A 25,524-nucleotide genomic window follows, 5' to 3' on the forward strand; every position below is an offset into this window, starting at 1 on the left:
CAGCCGGCCGGGCCCGCGGGGGTCAAGACGCCTAGACAAAGGGCGGCCCCGCAAGCGCGAGGCACGCGCCCCAGCTTTCTGCCCGCACCCGACTCCCAAACGCTAATTAATTCTACAGCCTGAGCTCCATTAGAGAGACCCTCCATGATTCCCCGAGGTGCTCAGGTGGGCAACCATCGGATTTGCGCTCTTCTCTGGCCCAGGGGACCCCACGTCCGGCTCTCGGGGATAGAAAGGGGACGCCCCGGGTTGCGGAACCTAGCCCCGGGCGGGAGAAGGCGAAGAGGAAGCGGGATCCCCACACGCCTGCCTTTGCTCTCCCGGGAGGAGGCTCCCTCCGGGCTCCCGACGGAGGAAAGAGAAAGAGCCGCGGTCGGCACACCGCCCTCGAGGTGGGGGCGGCGGTCCCCTCCGCACTCACCGGCGAGTCTGAGCCATCGCCGTCCATGGCTGCCTTCTGCCAGGTGTCATCAGCGGCACGTTCCACTCAAACACACCGGCTACCGAGCGCAGGGTCTGGTGGGCGGGTCCCTGCGGCGGCCGTGGAGCCTCGGTCCGAAGCTGGAAGATGAGCTGGTCAGCTGTACGTGGCCAGCGGACCGACGCGGGGAGAAGTAAGCCGGGGCAGGCAAAAGCACAGGCGCGGGAGAAGCGAGCTTTGCTCCCAGCGACTACCCCGGGAATCCCGCCCAGCTGCCGGCTGCAGCAGCGGCTCCTGCGGACTGCGGCTGGGAACGGCGCCGCGCAGAGACCTGGGCGGGGCACCGCGGGGCGTGGACAGGGCGTGGCCTGGTCGTTGCCCAGGCAACAGCGCCGGTCGCACAAAAGAGGCGGGGCCGCCTGGGGCTGGTAGGCTGGGTGTCTGAGTGGTAGGCTGAGCGGGACTCGGCTGGGCGTGGGTGTGGCACGCGGTTGGGACTCGGCGCCCTCCGCCGCCACCTTCCCCCTACGCATCAGCCCCTCCCTCCCACCCGGGTAGTCGCCCGTCCCCCTATGCCAGGCTGGGGGGCTCTGAGGAACGGAAGTGAGGGCAGCGGGGAGCGGTGGGCGGGTGCCGAGGGCGGCGCCGGGGCGGGGAGGCTCCGCTGCGGCAGAGCAGCCGGCTGCAGCCCTGGCCCCTGGCCCTGCGCTGCCATTCCGCCCTTCAGTTTGCTCTCACTGCGCTTTCTTCACTCGCGGTTCGAAGCCCCGCTTCCAGGCTCGGCATAGGACGGTGCGGGCGAGGGCGAGCCTAAGCCACCTTCCCTGAATGGCCGCGGCGAGCACGGCAGAGCTGCGCGAGGCGACCAGAGTGAGACCCCGCCCGCCCTCTCCGCCGTCCCCAGCCAGGCGCGGCCTAGGGTTCCCTGGCCCCGCCCGGCTCGTCCCAGTTCTCTTCTGGCTTCACTTGCTGGGTGAACTTAATAGTCCCTGACTGGGCACCGAGCAGTCATATCCCGCTTTCTGCTTCTATACCCCCAAGTCGCGATGTCACCGCACGTTCTTGCCCAGTGGCGCGGGGACCGCCTGCAGGGTGGAGATTCCTCTCCCGGATGCTGGCCAGGGACTGAAGTTAAAAGGCCGCGGCAAGGGAGCGACCCCCCGCCACCCGGGCCTACGCTTTCCTTCCTGAGGACCAGGACAGAGGGTCCTGAGCGGCTCCGGCACCCCCGCACCCCCGCGGGGAGTGCTGCTGAACGTTAAGGCGCGCGCCAGCTCAAGGACTGGCGGCGCACATTTCACCTGCCACGGCCCAAGTGGGTTTCTGGTGTTGTTTTCAGGACACACGGAGAACAAATTAATTTAGGATTATTAGATCACGCCACTGCCTTTCTGGCTAGCTAAACAATTCATTCCTATGTATTAGGCTTTAAGAACAGATGCCCTAAATTGCTGGATAAGTAGGGACTACAGAGCTGTAGCGAGACATCTCGTTTAGGTTTTAAAATGCTTCCCACTTTTATTTCCTGTTTGGGAGAAGTCTCTCGTTGTGGCAAGTTCCGTCGTCTTCCCACAGCCCTGTCTGCAGCGGTAGCCTCGTCTCCAATCCGGCATCTAAATAAGGAGTGTCGAATTAAAAACACTGAGGGACTATAGCAATTTTCTCTAATGGAATACCCTCCATTTACAGATGAGGTGAACAGAGGACGAAAGCTTTGCCAGGTAATAATGCCTGGGCTGTTCTGATCCGGATTAATGCCCGTTGCGTGGCCGCAGGTGCTAGACTTGGGAAGGCTTCCTTCCCACAGGTTCTGAAAAGTGCTAATCAGGAGGAGACTAACAAATGCCTGCGTGAATTAGGTGCCTATATATATACATATATTTAAAGGCTCAACCATTAGAAAGCATTATAAGTCTTTCTCATACTGGCCTTTGAGCTAAATAATTCCCCTTGGGCTGTAATTTCACATCCGCACACCTACTTTGATCCAAAACTTATTAGTTGACACAGTAAAAGTGATTAGAAGGCTCCATTAACAGGAATTAAAGATAAAATCTGTATAGACAATATTTTGGTGAAAATACATTGCTATGGCCTTCCATTTTGCAAATCAGACTTCACTGAGCTACAATTTTCTACCTGATCCACAAAATTCAAACATGATGTTAATACACTTGGCAAGTGTTAATACACTTGGCAAAACTGTGTCTCCAAAAAAATAAAAATACTTATGCAGTGGGCACAACCTTACCATTATCACCCCAGCATAAGTTTTAGTTGTGTGAGCAACTATCTATTCATCCTTCTGAAACAGATCATTTGGTGGTATTTTTGTTTTGGTCCCATGAGATGTTTAAGACCTTATATTAGTCTAGATTTGAGGACTTTCTAAGTCTAATTCTTTCAGAGTATAAGTGTCTTCTTGTTTTAATTTTGTGTTTGTAAAAATTTTTGAATATTTTTGTGCCTCAAATATGTTCAAAGTTTAATAATTCACCAAGTAATGGTATCATTGCCTATTTCTGTATCAAAAATACAAGATTTACAAAGCCTCTCTTATTTTGCTCAAACCTTTTTGTGATATCGTATGTTGGTACAGCTTATCTGAAGGGACATTTTACAAATCCTATCAAAAATTTTAAATATTTTTACCTTTTGACTAAGCAATTCCACATCTAAGAATGTTCCTACTGTAATACTTGCATGTGTGCACAAAAACATGTACAAAGAGCTTATTGAGACCTTATTTATAACTAAACATCATCCATAATATACATTCATACCATGGAATACTATGCAGCAGTTAAAATCAATGTACTGATGAGAAAGGATTTCTAAAATATAATGTGTGCGGTGGCCCACACCTGTAATCCCAGCGCTTTGGGAGGCCGAGGCAGGTGGATCACCTGAGGTCGGGAATTCGAGACCAGCCTGGCCAACATGGTGAAACCCCCCCCTTTACTAAAAATACAAAAATTAGCCCAGCGTGGTGGCACACGCCTGTAATCCCAGCTACTCAGGAGGCTGAGGCAGGAGAATCACTTGAAACCAGGAGGCAGAGGTTGCAGTGAGCCAAGATTGTGCCACTGCACTCCAGCCTTGGCGACAGAGCGAGACTCTGTCTCAAAAAAAAAAAAAGTACAAAACCATAAGGATTCTGAATGCTGCCACTCTGGCCAAAAAACTAGGTATATCTGATTATAGGCAAACAAAAATAAGCATCTGGAATAGAGCACAAAATATGATAACCATTGTGGAGAAGTAAGGGATGGAGTCAGGTATACAAGATTTAACTCTTCACTCACATTGTATTATCTTTCCATCTTATATGTACATGTTATACTTCTAAAACTTTTTAAGGTTAAAAATCCTTTCTATCCATAAACTTTTAAAAACAAAAGGTGAGGGGAAGAAGACAAATACGAAAACTGCCATTTTAAACCACTGCTTTCCCAGTTCCCTGATCATTTCTGTCTCCCTGGGCTGCCGTGCTGTGTGTCAAGTCATCAACTTCTCTGTTTCAGCATCCAAATATCCCAGCCTCCCAGGATACCAAGACCCTTCCCAGTTCCTCAAGTTAAAATCCTGGTGGGTTTTGTTTGCTTGCTTTTTATCTTCCTTTCTTCTTCCCTGTCTATCTCTGGTCAGCCTTAAATCATAGTTTGTTATCAGATTCTGTTCTTTCTCATCCTCACAGCTGATTCCTGTGCCCACTCTAAGCCCCCTCTCCGCATGCCTAGATTACAACAGTAGCCTATAAGTTCAGTATTTACAGATGATTTTCCATATGTGTAGCCCTGTCCTCATGCCTCTATTTGCACAAGGAGCAGAATAAGCTACAGTCCTGGACCACAGGCAGCTTGGTATTGGAACATAAGGGGGTTGGGGGTGTGTGGACGTGTGTATTTGAATGTGTGTGTGTGTGTGTGTGTGTGCGCGCGCGTGCGCATGTGTTGAAGAGCAGGAGTTAGAGGGTGGTAAACCTGTGGTAACAAAATAAGTCTGGTAAAGTATGGAAGGCCTCTATGCTTTTGTAGATGTTGAGCAGCTTTTGAAGGCTTTTTAGCAGGAATGGCATGAAATATCTGAACTTTAAAAAAATCATTATTCCCCTATTTTACATTGTATATGCTATCCCTTGGTGCCTATTCCTCCGCAGTTTGGAGTATCCTAGCACCTCCTTTTTCAATAGTTTATTTTAAAATCTGGGTTAAAATGCAAAACAAGAAAACCTATCCTATTCTTATCCCCCTAAGTCCACAGACCTTCAATACTCTTGCCTTCATTGTGATATCTACTTTTCTACTTCTGGTATTACTTAATTGCTCTTCTATCACGGGGGCATGAGCTCTCTCACATCTATCTACTTCATGAAGTCCAAAAGGTCAAGTTTCCCCTCTCCAAACACACACAATTCAGGCTTTGATAAAACAGAGCCTCAATCAATGTTCACTGCTTGATATTTAAAATATAAACCTCTTACCCTATAAATCATATACTACTCCATAAGCTGACTTGGTCTCTTTCCATATTGATTCCTAATACCCAACAAGAGATTAAATTCATGGCTGGGTCAAGTCCTAATGACCATGGTGCATATTAATTGGTTTGCTCTGAGATCAGACAGGCAGGGTACCACCATTCTATTGGTATATACTAAACAAGAAATAGAAACAAGGTAATATGGCCACATATTCCCTAAACTCTGCCCCCTTTTTGGGAACCCCTAATAATTAAGCAACCATAGGTATAAAATCAAGAGAGCACCTGGACTTATAGAAAATAAAAAGTACAGAAATAAAGTAAATTACAGAGTTTTCCAGTAGATTGGCACACGGACCACCTATACTGCTGGGTATCAGGAGGTTACCAGTGAAGGGATAATGAATGGTATTGTCTATCAATTATTGACTCAAGCTACTGACAGGCCAAGCTTACCAGTCATAAAGTGTTTCTATGGGAACAAAGTCAGGGGAGAGGAGTCCAGAGAGCCAGCAAGTTCAGATTTCCACTACCTGGCCAAATCCTCCTCATCTTTCAAGTTGCACTTCTGGAGCCTCCTTTATTAGTTTTGATTTCATTGATTATCTCCCTCTATTCTGAATGCTTTTAGCACTCAGTTTAACACAACTACCTAGTCTTTGTACACTGATGTTTGATGTTTTGTCTTCTCGACCATTTAAGCTTTTATTTAAGACAAAATCTAGTAAGCATTTATCTACTAAACAGTAGCACCAGAGCAACAATTTGCAATTAGGAAGATGAGAGGAACCCAGTGCTGCTCTCACGGACATTTTTCCATTAATGATGAGTGTATTAGCTGCATAACTAGTGGGCAAAGAAGTTTTCTGGCCAACTTGAGGTAAACAAAAGTGGTAATATTTTGAGGCAATCTAGCAGGTCCCTCTCTGTTGACCACATCTTATTATTCTTCCCTGTAGGGTTACTAGATTTAGTAAATAAGAACACAATACACCCAGTTAAACTGGAATTTCAGATACATGATAATTTTTTAGTATATGTTCCAAATATCACATTGCACATATTCTTAAAAAAAAAAGTATTTATCTCAAATTCAAATTCAAGTCTACATCCTGTATTTTATCTGTCAGCCCTACCTCCACTTCTTAATGATCACAATGTGGATATAAGGTGTCTCAAGGCCCAACCCTGTTGTCATAAAAGCTAGACGTAATAGCTTTCATTTATTGAGGGCCTATGATGTGTCGATAACAGTATTAGGAAACCTGCATAAAAGATTCATTTAACCCTTGCAGTAACCCTGTGAAATAGGTATAAATCTTTTCAGAGAAGACATGTAACAACTAAAATTCCTCTCCACCTCCGCCCATAGATTAAGTAATATGCTTAATCTATGGGCTATATACTACATGGCCATATACTAAAAAGCCAGGATTCAAACCTGGGTCTCAGTCCAGCATCCTTATCGCACTGCCCACAGGTAAGTATACAACACAGAATTTACAATTTCACTAAAAATCTGATTTAAACATCCTTTTACAAAGTACTTTAGGAGACACCTTTTTTTTTTCAAATTATCTTTAGCACAATATAGTAAAAAAAAATCAGAGGAAAATTATGATATTTATGAAAGTAGCTCTTTTCAAATGATATTACAAAAATCTAAATCTTCTGCCTGCCTGCCTTCCCTACTCCCCACAGCACATACATTTCACCCAATTTCAATATATATATTTTAAAAACCTTTAAAAAATACTTTGTAGGCCGGATGCGGTGGCTCACCCCTGTAATCCCAGCACTTTGGGAGGCTAAGTCGGGTAGATCACTTGAGGTCAGAGCTCGAGACCAGCCTGGCCAACATGGCGAAACCCTGTCTCTAATAATAATACAAAAAATTGGCCGGGCATGGTGGCGTGTGCCTGTAGTCCCAGCTACTAGGGAGGCTGAGGTAGGAGAATCGCTTGAACCCAGAAGTGAAGGTTGCAGTGAGCCTGAGATTGCACCACTGCACGCCAGCCTGGGCAACAGAGTAAAACTGTGTCTCAAAAAAAATAAAAATAAAAATAAAAATACTTATGCAGTGGGCACAACCTTACCATTATCACCCCAGTTTAGATTTTAGTTGTGTGAGCAACTATCTATTCGTCCTTCTGAAACAGATCATTTGGTGGTATTTTTGTTTTGGTCCCAGGAGATGTTTAAGACCTTTTATTAGTCTAGATTTGAGGACTTTCCAAGACTAATTCTTTCAGAGTGTAAGTGTCTTCTTTTTTTAAGGTAAAGTTTGTGTTTGTAAAAATTCTTGAATTTTTTGTGCCTCAAAGATGTTCAAAGTTAAAATAATTCACCAAGTAATGGTATCATTGCCTATTTCAGTATCAAAATTAAATATAAGATTTACAAAGCCTCTCTTATTTTGCTGAAACCATTATACTTCTTAGATGTGCCTGAACAGTAAATATTAAATTATGGGAACCAAATGTACCTTCTGGCTATTTACACATAAATGTAAATATGCTAAATACACAAAATACAAAGAGATATACTAAAATTTGAATTCTATATTCCTTGTCATCAAATCTTCATTATATGATTCCAGAAGCGGTGATAAAAAAAATTAGTGAGGCAAATCTTTCAAGAGACCAAAACAGTTGGAAAATACTGCTTTGAGTAACCTTAGATATTGACCACAGATTTGGAAACCTCTCTTTTAATCCAAAGAGATTAGCTGCAAAAGAAACGAAAAGACAGCTTTCAGAAATGGTAAAAGTTTCACTGCTACTGAAATGTAAGGAAATACATTTTCATTTTTAAGCCTCTTGAGAATGATCATAAGTATTAACTACACTTATGCAGTATTGTTTGATGAGCAGAAAGGTCACAATGGCAGATATCACTGTGTACTTTAAATATTAAAGTAGCCATCACAATAGAGCAAATAACCTGATCCAGTTTGTCCTGTAGGTTTTAGGTTACCCTAAGAAAAAAGGCTCACTTCCCACATTTCAGAGAACATATGGTATGCTAATTTAATTTGAAATAGACACACAAACTGCTGCCACTGGGGAAGGAATGAGATTGGAGGTGGGCATGAACTTAGACTTTTTACTCTGTAAAACTTTCTGTGAAGTTTGAATATTTTACAACAAGCATATATTCAGGTATTAAGTTTGTAAAAATGTAAAGCTATGTATTTTTAATTATGTACAGAGTTTGAGAAGTCCAGTACAAGGATGAAACAAATCTGGGGGAAAAGTGAGAGAAATTAAGAGGATGGTTAACTCAGTGGTCTCAACTCTGAGGGATGGTGGGGCGGAGGGCAGGCCAACTACAGGCCTCTGCTCTCTTAATTCTCATAATTAGACCAGTTTCCCATTATTCTTTACATTACAAACCCGAACTACAAAGTGGAACCTAACCCCACAGAGGAAAATAAAGCAAGTCAGTCTCAAAGGTCTGCTATTCCATGGTTAATATTCCGTGTTCAAATCCTGTATAATCACACACAAAACTGGGGTCTTAAATGGGCTAGTGCTGGGGCTGCGGGGCAGGGCAGGATTTGAGCCTGAGGAGAGTGGTAGGAAATAAGCTTACGTTGAAATGGTTAGGAGGCTACTCCTGACCAACTCTCCCCCTCCAACCCCCACAAAACAGAGAGAGGAATTGTCCCAAGTTCTTCTTGGGAGAGACTGCTTTCCAACCTCAGAGATTTCAAAGGGACAGCGGGCCTCTCCACCTTTAGAAGTCAACCGGGAATGCTCATGGGTTTGCTGCAGGCCCATTGCTGAAGCCTAGTGAAGAGAGAGACAGAGAGAGAGAGCAGAGAAATCCAGTAAATGAAGCCAGAAAGTTAGTTTGTGTTTTTTCATTATAGTGAGCATACTGTGATGAACCCATTGGTATTCTGAGAGGGTTTTGTTTTTGTTTACCTGACTTGATTATAAGGAGTTTTAATGGTTCTGCCCTACTTCCCCATTTCGTGTTCATAGGACATCCATCAGTTGGCTTCATGGTCACCTGGGCTGTTCTTCACATGCAAATCCCTGGGTCCTACCCCGAAATTATTCTCTCAGAATTTCAGGATTTGTCTGCTATTGAAGGAAAGCATAGCCAACTAATACAATTCTGGCTTACTTTGAAGAATATCTGAGCGCCATAGGACAAAATTCACCTATCGATCATCCTATTCTCCATCCTATCAAGAGTAGTCCATTTATTTTGTTCAACCAAAGGCATTCTTTTTCCTCCCTGCCCCCTAGCCCCTCAACGTTCCCAAACAGATGCCCCTGTTAGGCATTCCCCTAGACCTGGGCAGTCGGGGTCCTGCTGCACCTCTCGCTCTTTAGAGGCCGTGGTTCTGGCCCTCCTCTGGTTGCCTGCCTCTTTGCTCAGAGCCAGCCCTTTCTCGGGGACTTCTCTTCCCAGGGTCCATTCTTCAGAGGGAAGGGTGGGCCGCAATATGCACCCTAGGCCCGAAGGGTGGTCAAGGGGCTGCTGCTGGGGCGACAAAGAGCTCGGATATACTGGACAGTGTGTGCTGAAGGCCCCTTGAGGTGCAGGATGGAGTCTGGGCTTGGAAGAAAAGTGGAAGGAGGGTTCTCCATTTGTACTTCTGGCCCGGGGTTGTAAATGGTAGGGGAGGCCCAAGACACAGCCTCACTTTCGAAATGTTAATGAATATTCTGTTTCTGATGAATGTATTCAGTGCCTGTAGAACAAGAGAATTCAGAGAGGCGTAGGGTTCATTTGGGACTTTTTAGGCTAAGAGTGCATTAAACCAGCTCCCCAGCCCTGGGGCCATAGGACTGTCAGGCATGAATCTAAAACTACTTCATATGCTATATCTGCGGCGTTGGAGTTAGTGGGGTGTGGGACTGCAGGGTTTCAGGTGCTCACATCAGGGCTACAGAATCATCCTCCTTTCTGTTAACCGCGCACAGGGAGTCGAGTGCTCCTTTGTGCCATCACCTCTTCTCGAAGCTCCAGGCGCAGAAGGCAAACGCTGACGCCCTTTCCCGCCTTCTCTCCGTCTGCGAGTTCCGGAGGGCAGTGCACTGTGCAGCCTCCGTACTTCCCGACACGTTCCGCCTGCAAACCACTTAGGAGCTTCTGCCGGCAATTTCTCGGATGCAGCGCGGAGCCCAGCCTCCCGCACTGACTCAGGCCCGGCACCACCCCGCCTGCTGAGGGCGTGGTCGCGGGCGCCACCGACGGCGCCAGCCTGGGTTCCTAAAGGCTCCGGGACAGGTGTGGGGCTGAAATCCCGCTCCTCCAGCATCTTCCCCTCCCTACCAAAAGAAGGCTGCTTTAAATATTCCCGGCCTGGAGCAGCAGCAGCTAAGGACCTGGAAAGAGGCCTGAAAAAGCCAGGGCAGGGCGAACGAATGTGCTGTCCCTCTTTACCGGCCACACGCTCTGACTGCGGGCTGACCCTGATCGCACACTTCGAGCCTATTCACTCGCTGGGCGGACCCTCCCTCCACGCTCCGCGTCCAGGCAGGCGAGGTCACCCACTCGAAGTCACCACGTTTGAGTAGCCCTGGTTGGTGGGGCAGCGCCCCCTTGGCCAACGCCCCGCCCTCCTCTCCATCTTCCGACGCTGGGCTCTCGCCCTTCGGCGTCCGAGAGCCCTTATTGCTGCCCAGCTGGCCCCAAAAGCGTCCGAAAATCCCCTCTTGGCTTATTTCAGAGATGCCACGCAATAAAGAAAAGGCGGCTACTTTGCATTCCGCAGCTGCTGGGACGCCCGGGCTGCGAGCGCGGCTCCTGGATTCCAGCCTCCCGCCCTTCCCAGGCGCTGGAATGGACACGGACGCCCACAGTGGCGGGCCAGGTAGTGCCGGAGTCGGGGGCCCAGGCCGCGGCGCCGCGCGCCTCATCACTTACCTTGCCTTTAGCTATCAATTCCATGATGTAGCCAAATTCACTCATCTCCCCAGACTCCGACATGTTTACACCCCTTCACAAACTCTGGAGGACCGACGCGGGTGTATCGAATTTGTCCTTTCTTTTCTCTTTTTCTGTTTTTAGTCTGAGTTTTGCCGAGCTCCCCGCCCATAAGCTGTTAACCAGGAAAAGAGGGGAAGCGCCGGGGAAAGCAAGAAGCGGGCTTGGGTGAAATGAAGGCCATCGAGGGCTCCCGGGCAGCCTCGCCCGGCTTGCTAGGATCTGGGTGCAGCGGTCGGGGCTGCGCGATCTAACGGAACAAACGAGGGCGGCGGCGGCGGCGGCGGCGGCAGCGGCCGTGAAACCCTCACCAGGCGGAGCCGGGCGCGCGGTGGCCCCGCCTCCTCGGGGGTCGCGGCAGCGGTTCGGACCGCAGCGGAGACAAACAAACGCGCACACAAAGCGGGTCCGCACTCGGCTCAGCGCGGCCCCAGCAAGACATTCCCCGGCCTTTATCGCATGCCGGCAGGTTGGCCGTCCCCGGCTCTCGGCGCGAAGATCTGGAAAAAAGCCCCATCTCACTGTCTGGAGGTGCGAGGGCAGACAGAAACGAATACAGAGGAAGCGCAACAAAGGGGCTGGCTGCCAGCGCCGGAAAATAAATAAATAAATACATAAGTGAAGGCCAGGAAAATGGCAACGGCGCATCTCAAGTCAGCCTTCCTGAAATCCAATAGGTAATAAAGACCAAGCCCCGCGCTTCGGAGATGAGAACAAATACAGGGATTGTATTTTAAACACTCTGTGTAAGGTCTGTTGTATCTCCATATCCTTTTGATACTCAACTTTCCTTTAACAACGACAACAAAAAAAAAAAAAAAAAAAAAAAAGAAAAGGAAAAAAAAGAAAAGGAAAGAAAAGAAAAAAAATATTGCCGGCCAGGTTCCTGGACACTCTGACCGTTAGTTACCACAAGTCCACTTTTCTAATTGTTTCTTTGGTTGAGTTAAAGCATTCAGTGCAGGCTTCTCACATTTCTATACTTCTTTTTATAACAGCAGCTTCCCTAGGAGGCTACAGCTGAAACGGCCTCAGACCATACCTGACCATCTTTGCTTCTCTTCAAAAGAAAACTTGGCTGAACAAAATCAGTCCCAGTCTATCACTCTGCTCTAAGCAGTCTTTGCGATTAAAGGCTTGATGTTTTTTCTTTAAAAAGAAAAGAAAAGAAAAGAAAAAAGCTGCCAGCAATAATTAGATTAGACACGAATAAGATTTACTACAAGGTTCGTGAAACCACTTTCCTTAAGCAAGTTGGCAGAGTTTGCGTTGCGCTCAGCACCAGTGGGCAGGGTGGTGTGTCGAAATGACCTATTTTACAGGTGTATAAGAGTTTTGCAGGCTTAATGAGGCGTGGGGGTTTTTCTTTTTTGCCTCTTCCTTTTGTCATTTTCTAATTTCTCCACTTTGGTCCAGAAATCCAGAAGCATACACATTTCTTTCTTTTTTCAGCACACCTCTCCGTAAAGCTCCAATAGTGTTGCTCTGTAACTGTGGTTCTACCAGAACTTTGCTGCTTCGGTGTGTTACTTTACTTTATGAGCTGGTGCTGAAAACCTCTTAGAACAAGCAGCAAAAGTTAACATGCTGATGTTCACAATTAGGGCTCTGTAGGAGGCAAGACACAATCATAATGCTTCTTGGATATACAGCTAGAAGCTTCTTGTCCCTCTTAAGTTCTGTAGAACTTCATGTATACTCTTTGCGTCCATAGGAAAACTAGTAGAATTCAACTAAGGTCTGTAGCATCCATAAATGGGTTCTTGCCTACTATTAGCAACACTTGATGGATTACCAGAAAGAGATATTGCTCTAAAAGTGAACATTTTTTCACACCCAGAATGGATTCTGGCACCTGATTAAAAACCACAGTGTTAGAGCTGAACAGCTAATCTTATGTCTGCATTACAAGCAGGAAGGAGGAAGGTAGAGACAAAAGAGCACACGAGACATTTGTTTCCCCTTAAAAAGCTTCCCCCAACCCCATCCAGTGACCTCCACTTACACCTTTGTGAGAAATGGGTAATATGCATCCCCTAGCTCCAAGGAAGGCTGGGGAGGTGATTATTTTGTTCTGGGAACATTGCCACTCTAAACAAAATCAAGGATTTGTTAGTAAGGAAGAAGAGGAGACAGATATCGGGTAGAAGGTTGTTAGTTTCTATTAACCTTGAGTAAGTCCATTCAACTTTCAGAGCTTCAGTTTTCTCTTCTATAAAACGACTGGTTTTGACTAAATGGTCTCTAACCCCTTCCTGTTCTTAACCCTAAGATCTCTGATCTGAGGATCCCTTTGCCATCTGGCCGCATTAGCTGCCATTCTCCTCCCTGAAAAAATCGCTGTTAAAAAAGGGCTGTCCACCTGATCACTTGCTACTAGAAAATACTCCAGGCAAAATATCCTTATCAGTTGCCTAGATTCCTACCCAAGACCAAGAAAGTGCTGGAGGCAAGAGTTTTAGAGAACATAAGTTGGGTCCTGAGCATTTACTTACTCCAATGCCTGGTGGTATTTACCACTCTTTATTGTCGTTGTGTGAAGAACACTCTGGAGCATTAAAGACCTTTCAAAGAAGACAGGCATACAAAAATGAAGACCACATTGAAATTTCTTCTGAAATTCTATGCATGCACTCACTTCAAAGACACAGGGTCAGACTGTCAATAGGTACCGAATAAAAGTTGCTTTATTATTTCCCTTTCTTCTGAAAAAAAGATTAAAATCATATAAATTTAAAACTTCACTCCCTAAAAGAACCAAAATTAAGAAAAATGTTAATTCATATTTCTCTAAAAATAAGAATGAAATTAACATGACAGATGCTGCTTCACAGGGGACTTCCCCACCTAAGAGGAAGATATTTAATAGAGGGATTATATGATGTGTGAATTTTTCACACTGAGAAGACCAGCAATATTAAAGGGTCCCTTGCTGTGGAAAATCTGCTAATTGCCAACTTTCATCAAATGGAGAAAATTCTTCAACTGCTCTATTGCCATGCCAATTATTGAAATAAGTATTACATAGAGATTTACAACATTCTATTTTCTCCTTCTGATGGCAACCAGCATAATACATAATAGCTTGAACAAATAACATCAACAAAATACACAATCCAAGTTTTCTTTTTAATGGTGACACACAAATTGTATTTTTGAAGGTTTTGAATTTAAAATCTGTGAAGAATGTTCAGCTTTTTAAGAGTTAGAGACTGAAGAAACCTAAAATATCTTACTTTTAATAAACTCTCACATTTTCTTAGTTTTTATTTCAAAAATGTAAACCTAAAATTTGACTGATACCTGTACTCAAAAAGGTCATTTAAAAAAAATCTTATTTTTTGAATAAGCTTTATTGAGGTACAATTTATATACCATAAAATTCACTAATTGTCAGTGTACTGCTTAGTTATTTTTATTAAATTATGGATTTGTAAAACCATCTCATAATCTGGTTTTACAATATTGGAATATTCATTTATTGAGATTTTCTTTAATTTTTCCAAGCAATGTTCTATCACTTTTAATGTTCAGATATTGTACTTATTGTATTACATATTGCAAGGTACTCCTTTTAATAGTATTGTGAATAAAATTGATTTCTTGGTGTCATTTCTTGGATTGTTAATTACTGTTATATAGAAACACAACTGATTTTTGCATAAAGTTGTGTTTTACAATGGGGCAAAATTCACTTATCAATTCTAGATTTTAATTTCAGATTCCTTATAATATCATCTATAATTAAAGACAATTTTATTTCTTCCTTTCCAATCTGTATGCCTTTATTTTTCTGCCTTATTGCTCTGGTTAGAAGCTCCAGGAGAACCTCCATTGAATGCATGCAGCAAGTGTGGGCATCCTTGCCTTATTCCCAATCTTGGGGGAAAAGCATTCATTCTTTCACCATTAAGTACTGATTGGTTTGGCTACATTCCATGACTTTTGATTTTTTTAAAATTAAGTTAGAAATATTTTTAAAATTTCCTATTGTGATTTTTTTGACCCATGGGTTATTTACAAATGTGTTAATTTCCAAATTATTTCAAATTTCCAAATAGTTTAGATTTTCTGTTTTTCTGTGTGTTGATTTCTAATCCAATTCTGTTTTGAGCAAAGATCATCCTTTGAATGATTTTAATGTTTTTAAATATATTCAGGCTTTTTAATAGTCTAATGTGGAAGTCAGCAACTTTTTCTTAAAGGGTAAGATATTCATGAACATTTTAGACTTGAAGCCATAGAATTTCTGTTACTACTTGGCTTAGTCCATGTTGCTACAAAAGATTACCCTGGGACTGGATAATTTATAAGGAAAAGAGGTTTATTTGGTTCATGGTTCTGCAGACTTTACAGGAAGCATGGTGCCAGCATACGCTTCCAGTAAGGCTTCAAGAAGATTCCACTTATGGCAGAAGGTGAAGGGAAGCTGGCATGTCACATGGCAAGAGGGAGCAAGAAAGAAAGGAGGGGGGGTGTCATGCTCATTTTAACAATCCGTTCTCATGAGAACTAATAGAACAAGAACTTAACTCATTACCACGAGGACAGCACCAAGATATTCATGAAGGATCCACCTCCATTACCAGAATAGCTCCCATTGGACCGCACCTCCAACATTGGGGATCAAATTTTAACAGTAAATTTGGAGGGGACATATATCCAAACTATATCACTGCTCAACTCTGCTGTTACAGGATGAAAGGGACCATTGACAATAGGTCCACAAATAGGTACACAAATGAATGTGGACATGTTTCAATAAACATTTATTTATGAAAATAGGCAGCTGAATAAGCACATGAAAAGATGCTCGACGTTATTAGTCATTAGGAAAATGCAAATCAAAACCACAATAAGATACTACCTCATACTCACTAGAATGGCTAGACTCAAAAACAGAGAGAATAACAAGTATTAATGACAATGTGGAGAAATTGGAATGCTCTTAGAATTCTTAGAACTTAGAATTACCATATGACTCAGCAATTCCACTCCTAGTTATATACCCAAACAACTTGATAACAGGGACTCAAACAGATACTGGTACACCAGGGCTCATTGCTACATTTTTCACAATAACCACAAGGTAGAAACAACTCAAGTATCTGTCAATAGATGGATAAACAAAATATATATACATATAATGGAATATTTTTCAGCCATAACATGTAATGAAGTTTTAACATATGCTACAATATGGATGAACATTGAAAACATTATGCTAAGTGAAATAAGACAGAAATAAAAGGATAAATATTATATAGTTTCACTTATATGAAATATCTAGAATAGACAAACTCATAGAGACAGAAAGTAGAGGGGCTGGAGAGAGTCTGGAATGGATTGTTTAATGGATAGAGTTTACATTGGGAGTGACGAAAAAGTTTTGGGTATAGATAGTGGTAATGATTGTACAACGTTTTGAATATAATTAATGTCACTCAGTTGAACACTTAAAAATGGTTTAAAAAAAACTAGGCAGCTGGCCCCTGGGCTGTAATTTACTAACCCATAGCCTAGAATATCACCTATTTTGGATGATATTCCATGTGTGCTTAAGAAGAGTGTATATTCTGCTGTTATTGGATGAAGTATTCTACAAATGTCAGGTAAAGTTGATTATTTCTCTCTCTCTCTCTTTTTTTTTTTTTTTTTTTTTGTGACAGGGTCTTGCTCTATTGCCCAGGTTGAGTGTGGTGGTGCAACAACAGCTTACTGCAACCTCCACTTCCTGGGCTCAAGCCATCCTCCCACCTCAGCTTCCTGAGTAGCTGGGACTACAGGTGCATGCCACTACACCCAGCTAGTTTTTCTTTTTCTTTTTTTTTTTTTGTAGACATAGGGGGTCTCACTATATTGCTTAGGCTGGTCTTGAACTCCTGGGCTCAAGCAATCCTCCAGCCTTGGCCTCCCAAAGTGCTGGGATCACAGGCATGAGCCTCCATGCCCAGCCTTAACAGTGTGTTTTCTCCAGAAATTTATTACACACAATCTTTGGCCTAAAGAGAGCAACAAAATTCCTTGGGATTGTTTGTGTCACAACAAAGGATCACTCCTTGTCTTAGAGTTGCTCAAATGGTAGAATTAGAACAGTGTGCACATATCCTAAAGCTATCCTCATTCTCAGGGGATGATATTTCTCTAGCAAGCAAGACTTTGCCCAGGAACAAGCCTAGGATGGCCATCCCAGGCTATCACAGGAGCCAGTGGCCTCCTAAGACATGCTGTTGAGCACATGGCCTTCATGTCCCTCTGTGCCTGAATCTCAACTAGATCTACGGAATCCCAATGTGCCAATATTATTCATTCATTAAATAGTCCATTAAATATAAGTCACCACCTACTGTGTGCCTGGCAGTGTCTGGCAATGGAGATTCAGCAGTAAACAAAATAAACGAGACTTTTAAAATACAAATGTCCTTTTAATACCATGCTGTGTTTTGAAAGCTTTTATTTTGTATTGGGCTTTTTGATGCTAAGGCAATATGATCTTGGTAGGTAGGGCAGAACCTTTATTTCCCTGCAGGGTACACAGTGAAATGATACACCATTTCTTTCCTAGGAAATGAGATATGTGGAGATCATCAGTTAGTTTGTCATTAGATATGGTAGAACCATATTGGATAACCAGTGTTCTCTTAACTAAGGTCCTGACTAGCTATTCACCCACTCCCTCCCCCCACTTCTCTCTCCATCAACCCCCACACTTTCACATTAGGTCAAAAATTCTTTGGGCGATGACAACTTCTATAAGTACAAGGAAAGTAGGGTTAAGAGAGAAATCTGCCTCTGATCAATACAGCTGCAGCATCATCATAAATAATTTAACCACTTACTCTGTTTTTAGTTTCTTTGATCTGCTTCTCTCATCTTGCCTGGTTGTGTTACTGCCACAAAAGTTTGCTCTTTGAGAGGATGAAGAACCTTCTAGTCATACCTCAGTCATCATCCTGGGGCAAAGGTCCACTTTGTATTACTCCTCCTGCCTCATGCCTCATAGCTAAGCATCAATGTTTTTTTTACCATTCTGAAGGTTCCTGGGTGTTGCTTTGAAATGTTCTAAACCAGAAATAATGAAGTTTCTTATTAGGCTGACCCTAAGAGCTATCATCCTGTTGTTCTTTATTTATTTTAGAAGATTGCTTGTTATGTGGGTGTAGAGGGAGGCAAGCTAGCGAGAGGAAGAGGGATAATTTATAGGATCTCAGATTCAGTTCAAGTATTCCTTTTAGGGGCAGTGAGTAAGGAGATAGGGTATATTAGGAGGTAGTAATTAGTATAGGGTTGGCTACTGTCTGATGGACAAACATGGAGTTCATTGGCTCCAGCAAAATGATAAATCATATCTATTTTTCTATTTTGCCACTCACACATATTTAAAAAATCTTGTTGTGCCAGGGTTCCTCAATAAAAGGCACAGCTCTTATCTCCATTAAATTGAAATTTAAAATGTTAATAACACCAATATATGCTACCGACTTATTGATTAAACTGAGTATTTGGTAGAGCTTGAGCACTGTTGTTCTAGCTCTACCAAAAAGAGGAAAATATCTGGGAAGAAATTCACAGAATAGAAAAAAAGTGCTAAGAAAGGATTCTATACACATCACACCATAAAAATAACATTGACTTTGAGAAGCAAGAAGGACAAATTCTTGGCAGAGAGGCTGGCATCTTTTCATCTGTCCCTAAATTACACACTGATCAGCCAATGCAAGGTGGGGAGCTATGATTTTTTTTTTTTTTTTTTTTTTTTTTTTTTTTTTTGAGATGGAGTCTCACTGTGTCACCTGGGCTGGAGTGCAGTGGCGCGAACTCGGCTCACTGCAACCTCTGCCTCCCAGGTTCAAGCGATTCTCCTGCCTCAGCCTCCTGAGTAGCTGGGATCACAGGTGCATGCCACCACGCCTGGCTAATTTTTGTATTTTTAGTAGAGATGGGGTTTCACCATGTTGGTCAGGCTGGTCTCGAACTCCCGACCTCGTGATCTGCCCACCTCAGCCTCCCAAAGTGCTGGGATTACAAGCGTGAGCCACCGCGCCCGGTCATTTGTTTGTTTTTAAATCACTTTTTTTCTGAGTAAAATCAAGGGCACAAATGGGAAAGTATGTTGAGAATTGTAGTTATTAACTGATTTTCTGCCTAAAAAAAATAACTACCATATTCTCCTCCTAGAGAACTATCTTTTTCCAAGTCTTGCTGTTCTTGATGCTTCCCTTCTCACAGACTCTGCTTTACTTCATTAATTTCTTTTCTGAATCCGTATTTGAAATGGAGGCTTCTGTGTCTTTTGTAATTTTAAGTGAATATACCCTATTTTAAGGACTCAAACCACTTTTGTGGCTCCTTTCTCCAATGCCCACAACATTTAAGCACATCTCTGACTGGTGCTCTGCAGCTCCTAGGTGTTCTGAAGTTCCTCCCACAGCTCTGTTGGCTGTGCACTCTGGCGAACAAAGATGAAGAGCTTAATAGTTTGAATGGCTTGTCCAGGGTCAGAAGGTAATCAGAATTAATAGCAGACTGAATATAACCCACAACAGCCCAGCCACAGCCTGAGGCTCTTTTTCTGAATTTATACCTCTTCTTTTACTGTGACATGCATGGTTTTGAACGCTATCAGGGGAAACATTTTTATTATATTTTCCATTGCAGAAGAATCTTCCACTATGATTTTCTTCTCAACACATTTCTGGAATGCAGTAGCAATATTTATAAATATTCCCTTAGAGAAACGATATGGATACATTAATATAAGTGAGAAGCATATTTTCTGCAAATATATCTATTTCAGCATTTCACCAGCTTGCTAGGGGAGAACTTTGTGTTTCACGAGGCATTTGTTTATTCTCGAAAAGGAAAATTGTTGACATTTTCCTTCCAATATGCTTATCTTTAAAGATTTATAATATAAAATATTCTCTGTGTGATACGTATTTATTTGAACTATTTGAATTTCCTATAATTCCAAAAGGAATTTTACCTTTCTTTTTCAGTATTCTATTAAGACAAATTTGGTTTACCCTTATGAAAAGAAACACTTTTTATTTAACTGTAAAAGTACTCATTGAGTAAGAGTAACAAGCTTTAAATAATTTGTTACATATTATCACATTTTTTGGTTAATAATGAAACAAAAATGACTATCAAATATCAAGTGTTAATATCTAACATATTTGAGTCCAAAAAGTGTTTATTCAATGAATAAATGAACAAATGAATAAATATACTTACTTTACAATGGGAGAAACTGAGGTCAAAAGAAAAGTGTTAGCCACAATCTAGTATACTATAATCCAACTAAAAACTATCTAACTATCTAATTCAAGTATTGTTTTCCCTTGTTTTATTTAGAAGACAAATGAAAGCTTTAGTACTGAACATTTTGAAAGAGAAACCCGAGAATAATGCCTTGTGGGGAGAAAAGCTTCAGATTAAAATTTCAGAATAAAAATAAGGGGAAAAATAATTTTACCCAAACACCACTTTGCCTTTCCTTTACTCGTAAATTCAAGAGTCTCAAATAACCATTTAAATAATATGAAGTTAAAGAATTTTCTTAATTATAAATAAATTGTGCTTAAGGGAAACCTGGAATCTTTAGTAAGTTTCTAATTTTTAAAATTATGTGTACCACCTTATTTATATTTTCTAAATGACTATTCCAAGTGGGAAATAAATACAGTAATACAGTTGTGTCTTCACCTGCCAACCAACACCACAGTTATAGTCCCATGAACTGTATTTTATGGTATATGGGTTCAATATTCACTTTCCCTCCTTCTTTGTAACAGAACTTTGAGAAATGTGCCCAACTTAAAAAAAAAGGAAAACTCATTTTGCAGCTTTCTCTGCAGAAAGGGTTGACCAATGAGGTATCAATGGGAGTTTTTATGTCCAGCTTCTGGGAGAGCCCTTTTGCCCGCTCTTTCCTTTCCTGCTAACTGAAATACAGTTCTGATACGTGGCATCTGACCACCATCTTGGACTACTGAGGAGAACCTGAGGATAGAAGTCATTCACTAAAATGGCTGGAGAGGAAAGAGGGAAGAGCCTGAATCTAAGGATGGTGGAGCTTCCATTCCAACTGTTGACCACCTACCTTCTATCTTCATTTACTCCAGAGACAATTAAACTATAACTTGATTAATTGATTAAACCATGTTATTTGAGCTTTCTCTTACATACAACCAAGCCTAGTCACAACTAATATAGCCATGTTATAGCTGTGAGACTTTTAGCAACTCATTTCTCTATACCTCAGTTTACTCATCTGTAAAAATGGACCCAATAGCAGTATTGACTCAGAGAGCTGTTATAAGGATTAAATGAGTTAATATATGTAAACAGCTTAGAATTGTAGCCAACACAGACTAAAGGCTCAATGAATCCTCTATTGTTATTATTCACTTGTACCACCTATAATATAATACCTGCAGAATAAATGAGAAAAGGAGTATGAAGAGGAGAAATCACATTTGTTTCCCACCGCCTTCTTCAGAGATGAAAGACCTGGGTAAAGAGCATAACAGAACACATAACACATCATACTTCTCAATTAAAAGCACTTTGCAGATTACACGTCATTCTGTAAAGATACTCGAGTTGTTCTAATCCTTACCAGAGCTCTGAGATGAGGGTGAAAGTTGAATCTTGCTTGAGTCAACAGGTCATTTGCTTGCTGGCTCAAGAGCTGGAGCCCCAAGTTCACTGTTCCGATAAAGGCCAAGTTGGCTTGGTTCTAGTTCATGACCCTAGGCACTACAGTATACTTAGCTTTGGTTAATTGTCCTCTGAATAGGATTTTAAATTTAAATCGTGTGGGAGAAGACATGAGGAGGTCTGAGCCATGCTCCTGAGAAGCTCCAGGCATCTTCCTTCTCCTGCTGTGACTGGCTCCACCTGCCAGCAGGTGTGTGGGGGTTGTAACTAAGCCTTTTTGTTTTTTAAAGGGAAATTTCCTGAATTTTTTCAAGGAATCTATTTTTTCCTCCAGCTAATTTATTTAAAAGCCTTCTGAGCCTTTGGGTCTTAACTTTAGGATGACTCCCCAGTGAGATCTGTTCACATCTTAATATAATAATGATAACAGCTAATATTTTTTAAGCTCTCATTATAGGCGAGGCACCATTTTAAGTGCTTACTCATATCATCCTACTTAATCCTCACAAAACTCCGCAAGGTACTGTTGTATTTGCCTTTTAGAGATAATCACCCTGAGGCACAAACAGTGGAGTGACCTACTTACTCAAAGTCACTAGGAGGGGTGGTGGCAGAGCCAGGTGAGACCCCATGGTCCTAGCCACCACCCACTACTCTTGTCTCATATTTAAAAACTCTCCACTATCTGCCTTTACTTTTCAAGCCTCAACCACTCGGAAGGGCCTGGGTGTGTTTCTTTGCTCAGGTGCCTTTGATTGTGGTCATATTTGAATCTTGTTATTCTACATGCCAGTCTTCCATTACTCACAAAAGATAATAAAATCCCTTAGGTGATGTCTTCCACTGCATCAGCTACCCAGGTTGTTCTGTAACCTCGAACTCCTGGGCTCAAGCACCCCTCCTGCCTCAGCCTTCTCAGTCGTGGGGTATCCTTTTTCTTCCCCAAGCATTGTAAACTTATCCCCTAGACTCCACTTTTTAAATCTTCGTCTGGACACTAGGGCCTTTTCATTGTGTTAGGGAGACTCAGAAAAGGAAAATGTTATAAAAGACCAGTTTTCCCTGATGGCTAAACAATTAGTGGCGTAATTTACCAAAGAATTGTAGCCTGTGAGACACAAGGTGCTGAATACAGCCAAGCAAATACTTTCTCTACTCTTCTTAGCTTAGGAAAGTGGATATGAAAGGAAGGATGTTAACTGTCTCAGGATATGTCATGGGCGTTTGCCTTTGACAGAAGGACCTCCTAGGATGAGGGGAGGTGGTGCTGACAGTAAGCAGAAGGAGAAGAGGACCCAACAGCTGGCTGCTCTTCATCCCTCAGAGAATGGCATGGAAAGAGAGCAAATAATTTCAAAATACATGGAAAAACATTTAGATAGCACAGGCAATTTATTTGGAACCTCCATATCAGGAAATTGCTTCTCTAATGCAGTGACTTACTACTGAAAAGAAAATAGTCTCTCATGTTTGCAAAATGGGCTTTGTACAGTGCCTCACACTGAGACCTAGAGATCTAATGAGAATGTGGATTATTAAATTTCTCACAGGGAGGAAAGGGGCCCAGGAAGTGTCTCCCAGATCTGGTTCACAGCCTAAGGAAAAAAATGCTTATGCCTTACTATCAAAGGGTAGAAGAAAATAGCATTAATCTCCATTGTCCTGATTAATCACTCCTAAAGGTATAAACAGAAAATTCAGGTCGGTTACCACCCTCCTAGGAGTGCCAGCATATTTTACAGTCCACAAAATCCGGCGCAAATCTCCCTTCCCTATTCATACCTCAGAGACAGAAGAGTAAGACAAGTTATTTGAACTATGATTTTGCTATTCGTATATATCAAAGCGCTTTCATGTTCTCACAAAACTTGAGTTCCCGAAAGTAAGACTGATGCCCTGCCAGGAAAATTGGCTTTAAAGTAGTCCCACTACTGCTATTGAGTAAACCTTTCAGAAGAGCCCTCAAGGCTTAAGAAATCAGACACAGCAGAGCCCCTACAGAACTAAAACACATTTCCCCCTAACCAGGATTCACCTGCACTTCAGGCTGGGACTTTTTTCCTAGGGCTCAATACTCACCTCCTGCCTGGTGAGGTATCTTTCCTCCCAAGCTCCCTCAACACCTTTTACACATCTGTCGTGATACATAACTTCTTGTACTGAAATTGTCTATTGATAAATTTGTCTCTCCCCAATTACACCACACTGTCCTTGAGCAGGAAACAGAATCTTTTTCAGTTTTATTAGGTTGGTGCAAAAGTAATTGCAGTTTTGCACTGCAATTACTTTTGCACCAACTTAATAGCTTCCCAGTGCTTACAATACATAGTAGGTGCTAGTTAATATTTGTTGAATTTAATGGAATTGAATTCATCTGGCCAGTTTTCCTGCCCAGCCTGGAATGGCACTGGAACAAGTACCATACAAGGCTCCACACCCAGCTATGCTGCCATTCTGGTGACCTTTACTAAGCCCTTCCCTATGGCAGATATCATTACTATATAACCCAGGAACCATAAAAGTTGCCACCTGGATCAGTAGAAACAATAAAAACATATATCCCTGTCTATAAAGTGCCCTAAGCTCTTCAGAGGAGAGAACGATGGGTTTGGTTCAAGGTTTCTATAAAGAAGATGGTATATTAGCCAGCACAGTAGAATCCCACAAATAGGACAGGACTTTACTACATGGTGTATACTTTTTTTTAAAAAATAAGCTTTTTAATTTAGAAAAGTTTTAGATTTACAGAAAAATTGCAAATATAGTACAGAGTTCCCAACTATTCTGCACCAGTTTCCCCTTTCATTGACATCTTACATTAGCATGGTAAATTTGCCACAATTAATGAGCCAATACTGATGCATTATTATTAACTATATTCAGATTTCCTTAGGTTTTACCTGGTGTCCTTTTTCTTTCCAGGATCCCATCCAGGATACTACGTTACAAATAATTCTCATATCTCTTCTTGGCGGTGACACTTTCTCAGACTTTCCTTGTTCTTGATGACTGTGACAGTTTTAAGGAGTACTGGTCAGGTATTTTGTAGGATGCCTCTCTTTTTTCTTTTTTGAGATGGAGTTTTGCTCTTGTTGCCCAGGCTGGAGTGCAATGGCGCGATCTCGGCTCACTGCAACCTCCGCCTCCCAGGATCAAGCGATTATCCTGCCTCAGCATCCTGAGTAGCTGGGATTACAGGCATGTGCCACCACGCCTGGTTAATTTTTTTGTATTTTTAGTAGAGATGGGGTTTCTTCATGTTGGTCAGTCTGGTCTCGAACCCCCGACCTCAGGTGATCTGCCTGCCTCGGCCTCCCAAAGTGCTGGGATTACAGGCATGAGCCATCGTGCCCGGCCAAGAACATGATTTTTAAAGTTGACATATACCAGCTAGGAATTAGAAAGAACTTCTTAGTATCTAAAAAAAAAACAAAAACAAAAGACTGACCAATATCTACATTTTTGGTGGGTAAAAAGCACCGAACAACAATTTACTAGACAGTGTTCATATCAGAAGATGTTTTCTTCCATAACTTATTTTGACATGGTTTAGTTCCTCATTGCTATCACTTTATTATATAAACTGACCATTAAAATACATTAAATCTTGAAAAGATGGACCTTGATTTTATATCTGGTCTGAGTGATAAGAAATGGATTTATATGCTCTCTGGCATTTTGTGAAACTGGCCACAAATCAGAGGACTACAAACAATTATTTTGAAATGACTTATAAATATTATATACATTATCATTTTTAAGAGGAAGTAATTTTCCAGCAGAAATGGCCAACAAGATTACCTGATTTCTCCAATAAGCATGAATTGCATACCTATCATGTACTGTGTTTACCTCCGAGAAATTAAAAAATGAGTAAATCAAAGATACTGACACCACGAGCTCAGAGACTGCTTGGGAAAATAGAGAATAAACAGAATTATGGTACAATGTGGTAAGTACCATAATAAAGGCACATAGTCAGAACTAGGAAGCAAGAGGAAGGAAGGCTT

At 42.3% G+C, this 25,524-nt stretch overlaps 1 protein-coding gene across 10 annotated transcripts in view; it reads right to left on the reverse strand.

Moving 5' to 3' along the window:
• Positions 1 to 25,524, reverse strand: part of TRIM36 (tripartite motif containing 36) — an 82,398-nt gene that overhangs the window by 44,403 nt on the left and 12,471 nt on the right. For 4 of the 10 annotated variants that reach the window (XM_003826728.6, XM_055112548.2, XM_034960349.3 and 1 more), the window contains exon 1: positions 10,790 to 12,986. In XM_003826728.6, the coding sequence (XP_003826776.1) occupies positions 10,790 to 10,852 (63 nt within the window). In that variant the 5' untranslated portion in view covers positions 10,853 to 12,986. Of the gene's footprint in view, positions 1 to 421; positions 2,035 to 8,069; positions 8,695 to 10,789; positions 24,933 to 25,524 lie in introns of those variants that run through there. The other 6 variants (XM_034960350.3, XM_055112549.2, XM_063604596.1 and 3 more) reach the window with 5 other exon arrangements.

This window comes from Pan paniscus, chromosome 4 (genome assembly GCF_029289425.2).
Source record: "Pan paniscus chromosome 4, NHGRI_mPanPan1-v2.0_pri, whole genome shotgun sequence".
NCBI lineage: Eukaryota > Metazoa > Chordata > Mammalia > Primates > Hominidae > Pan > Pan paniscus.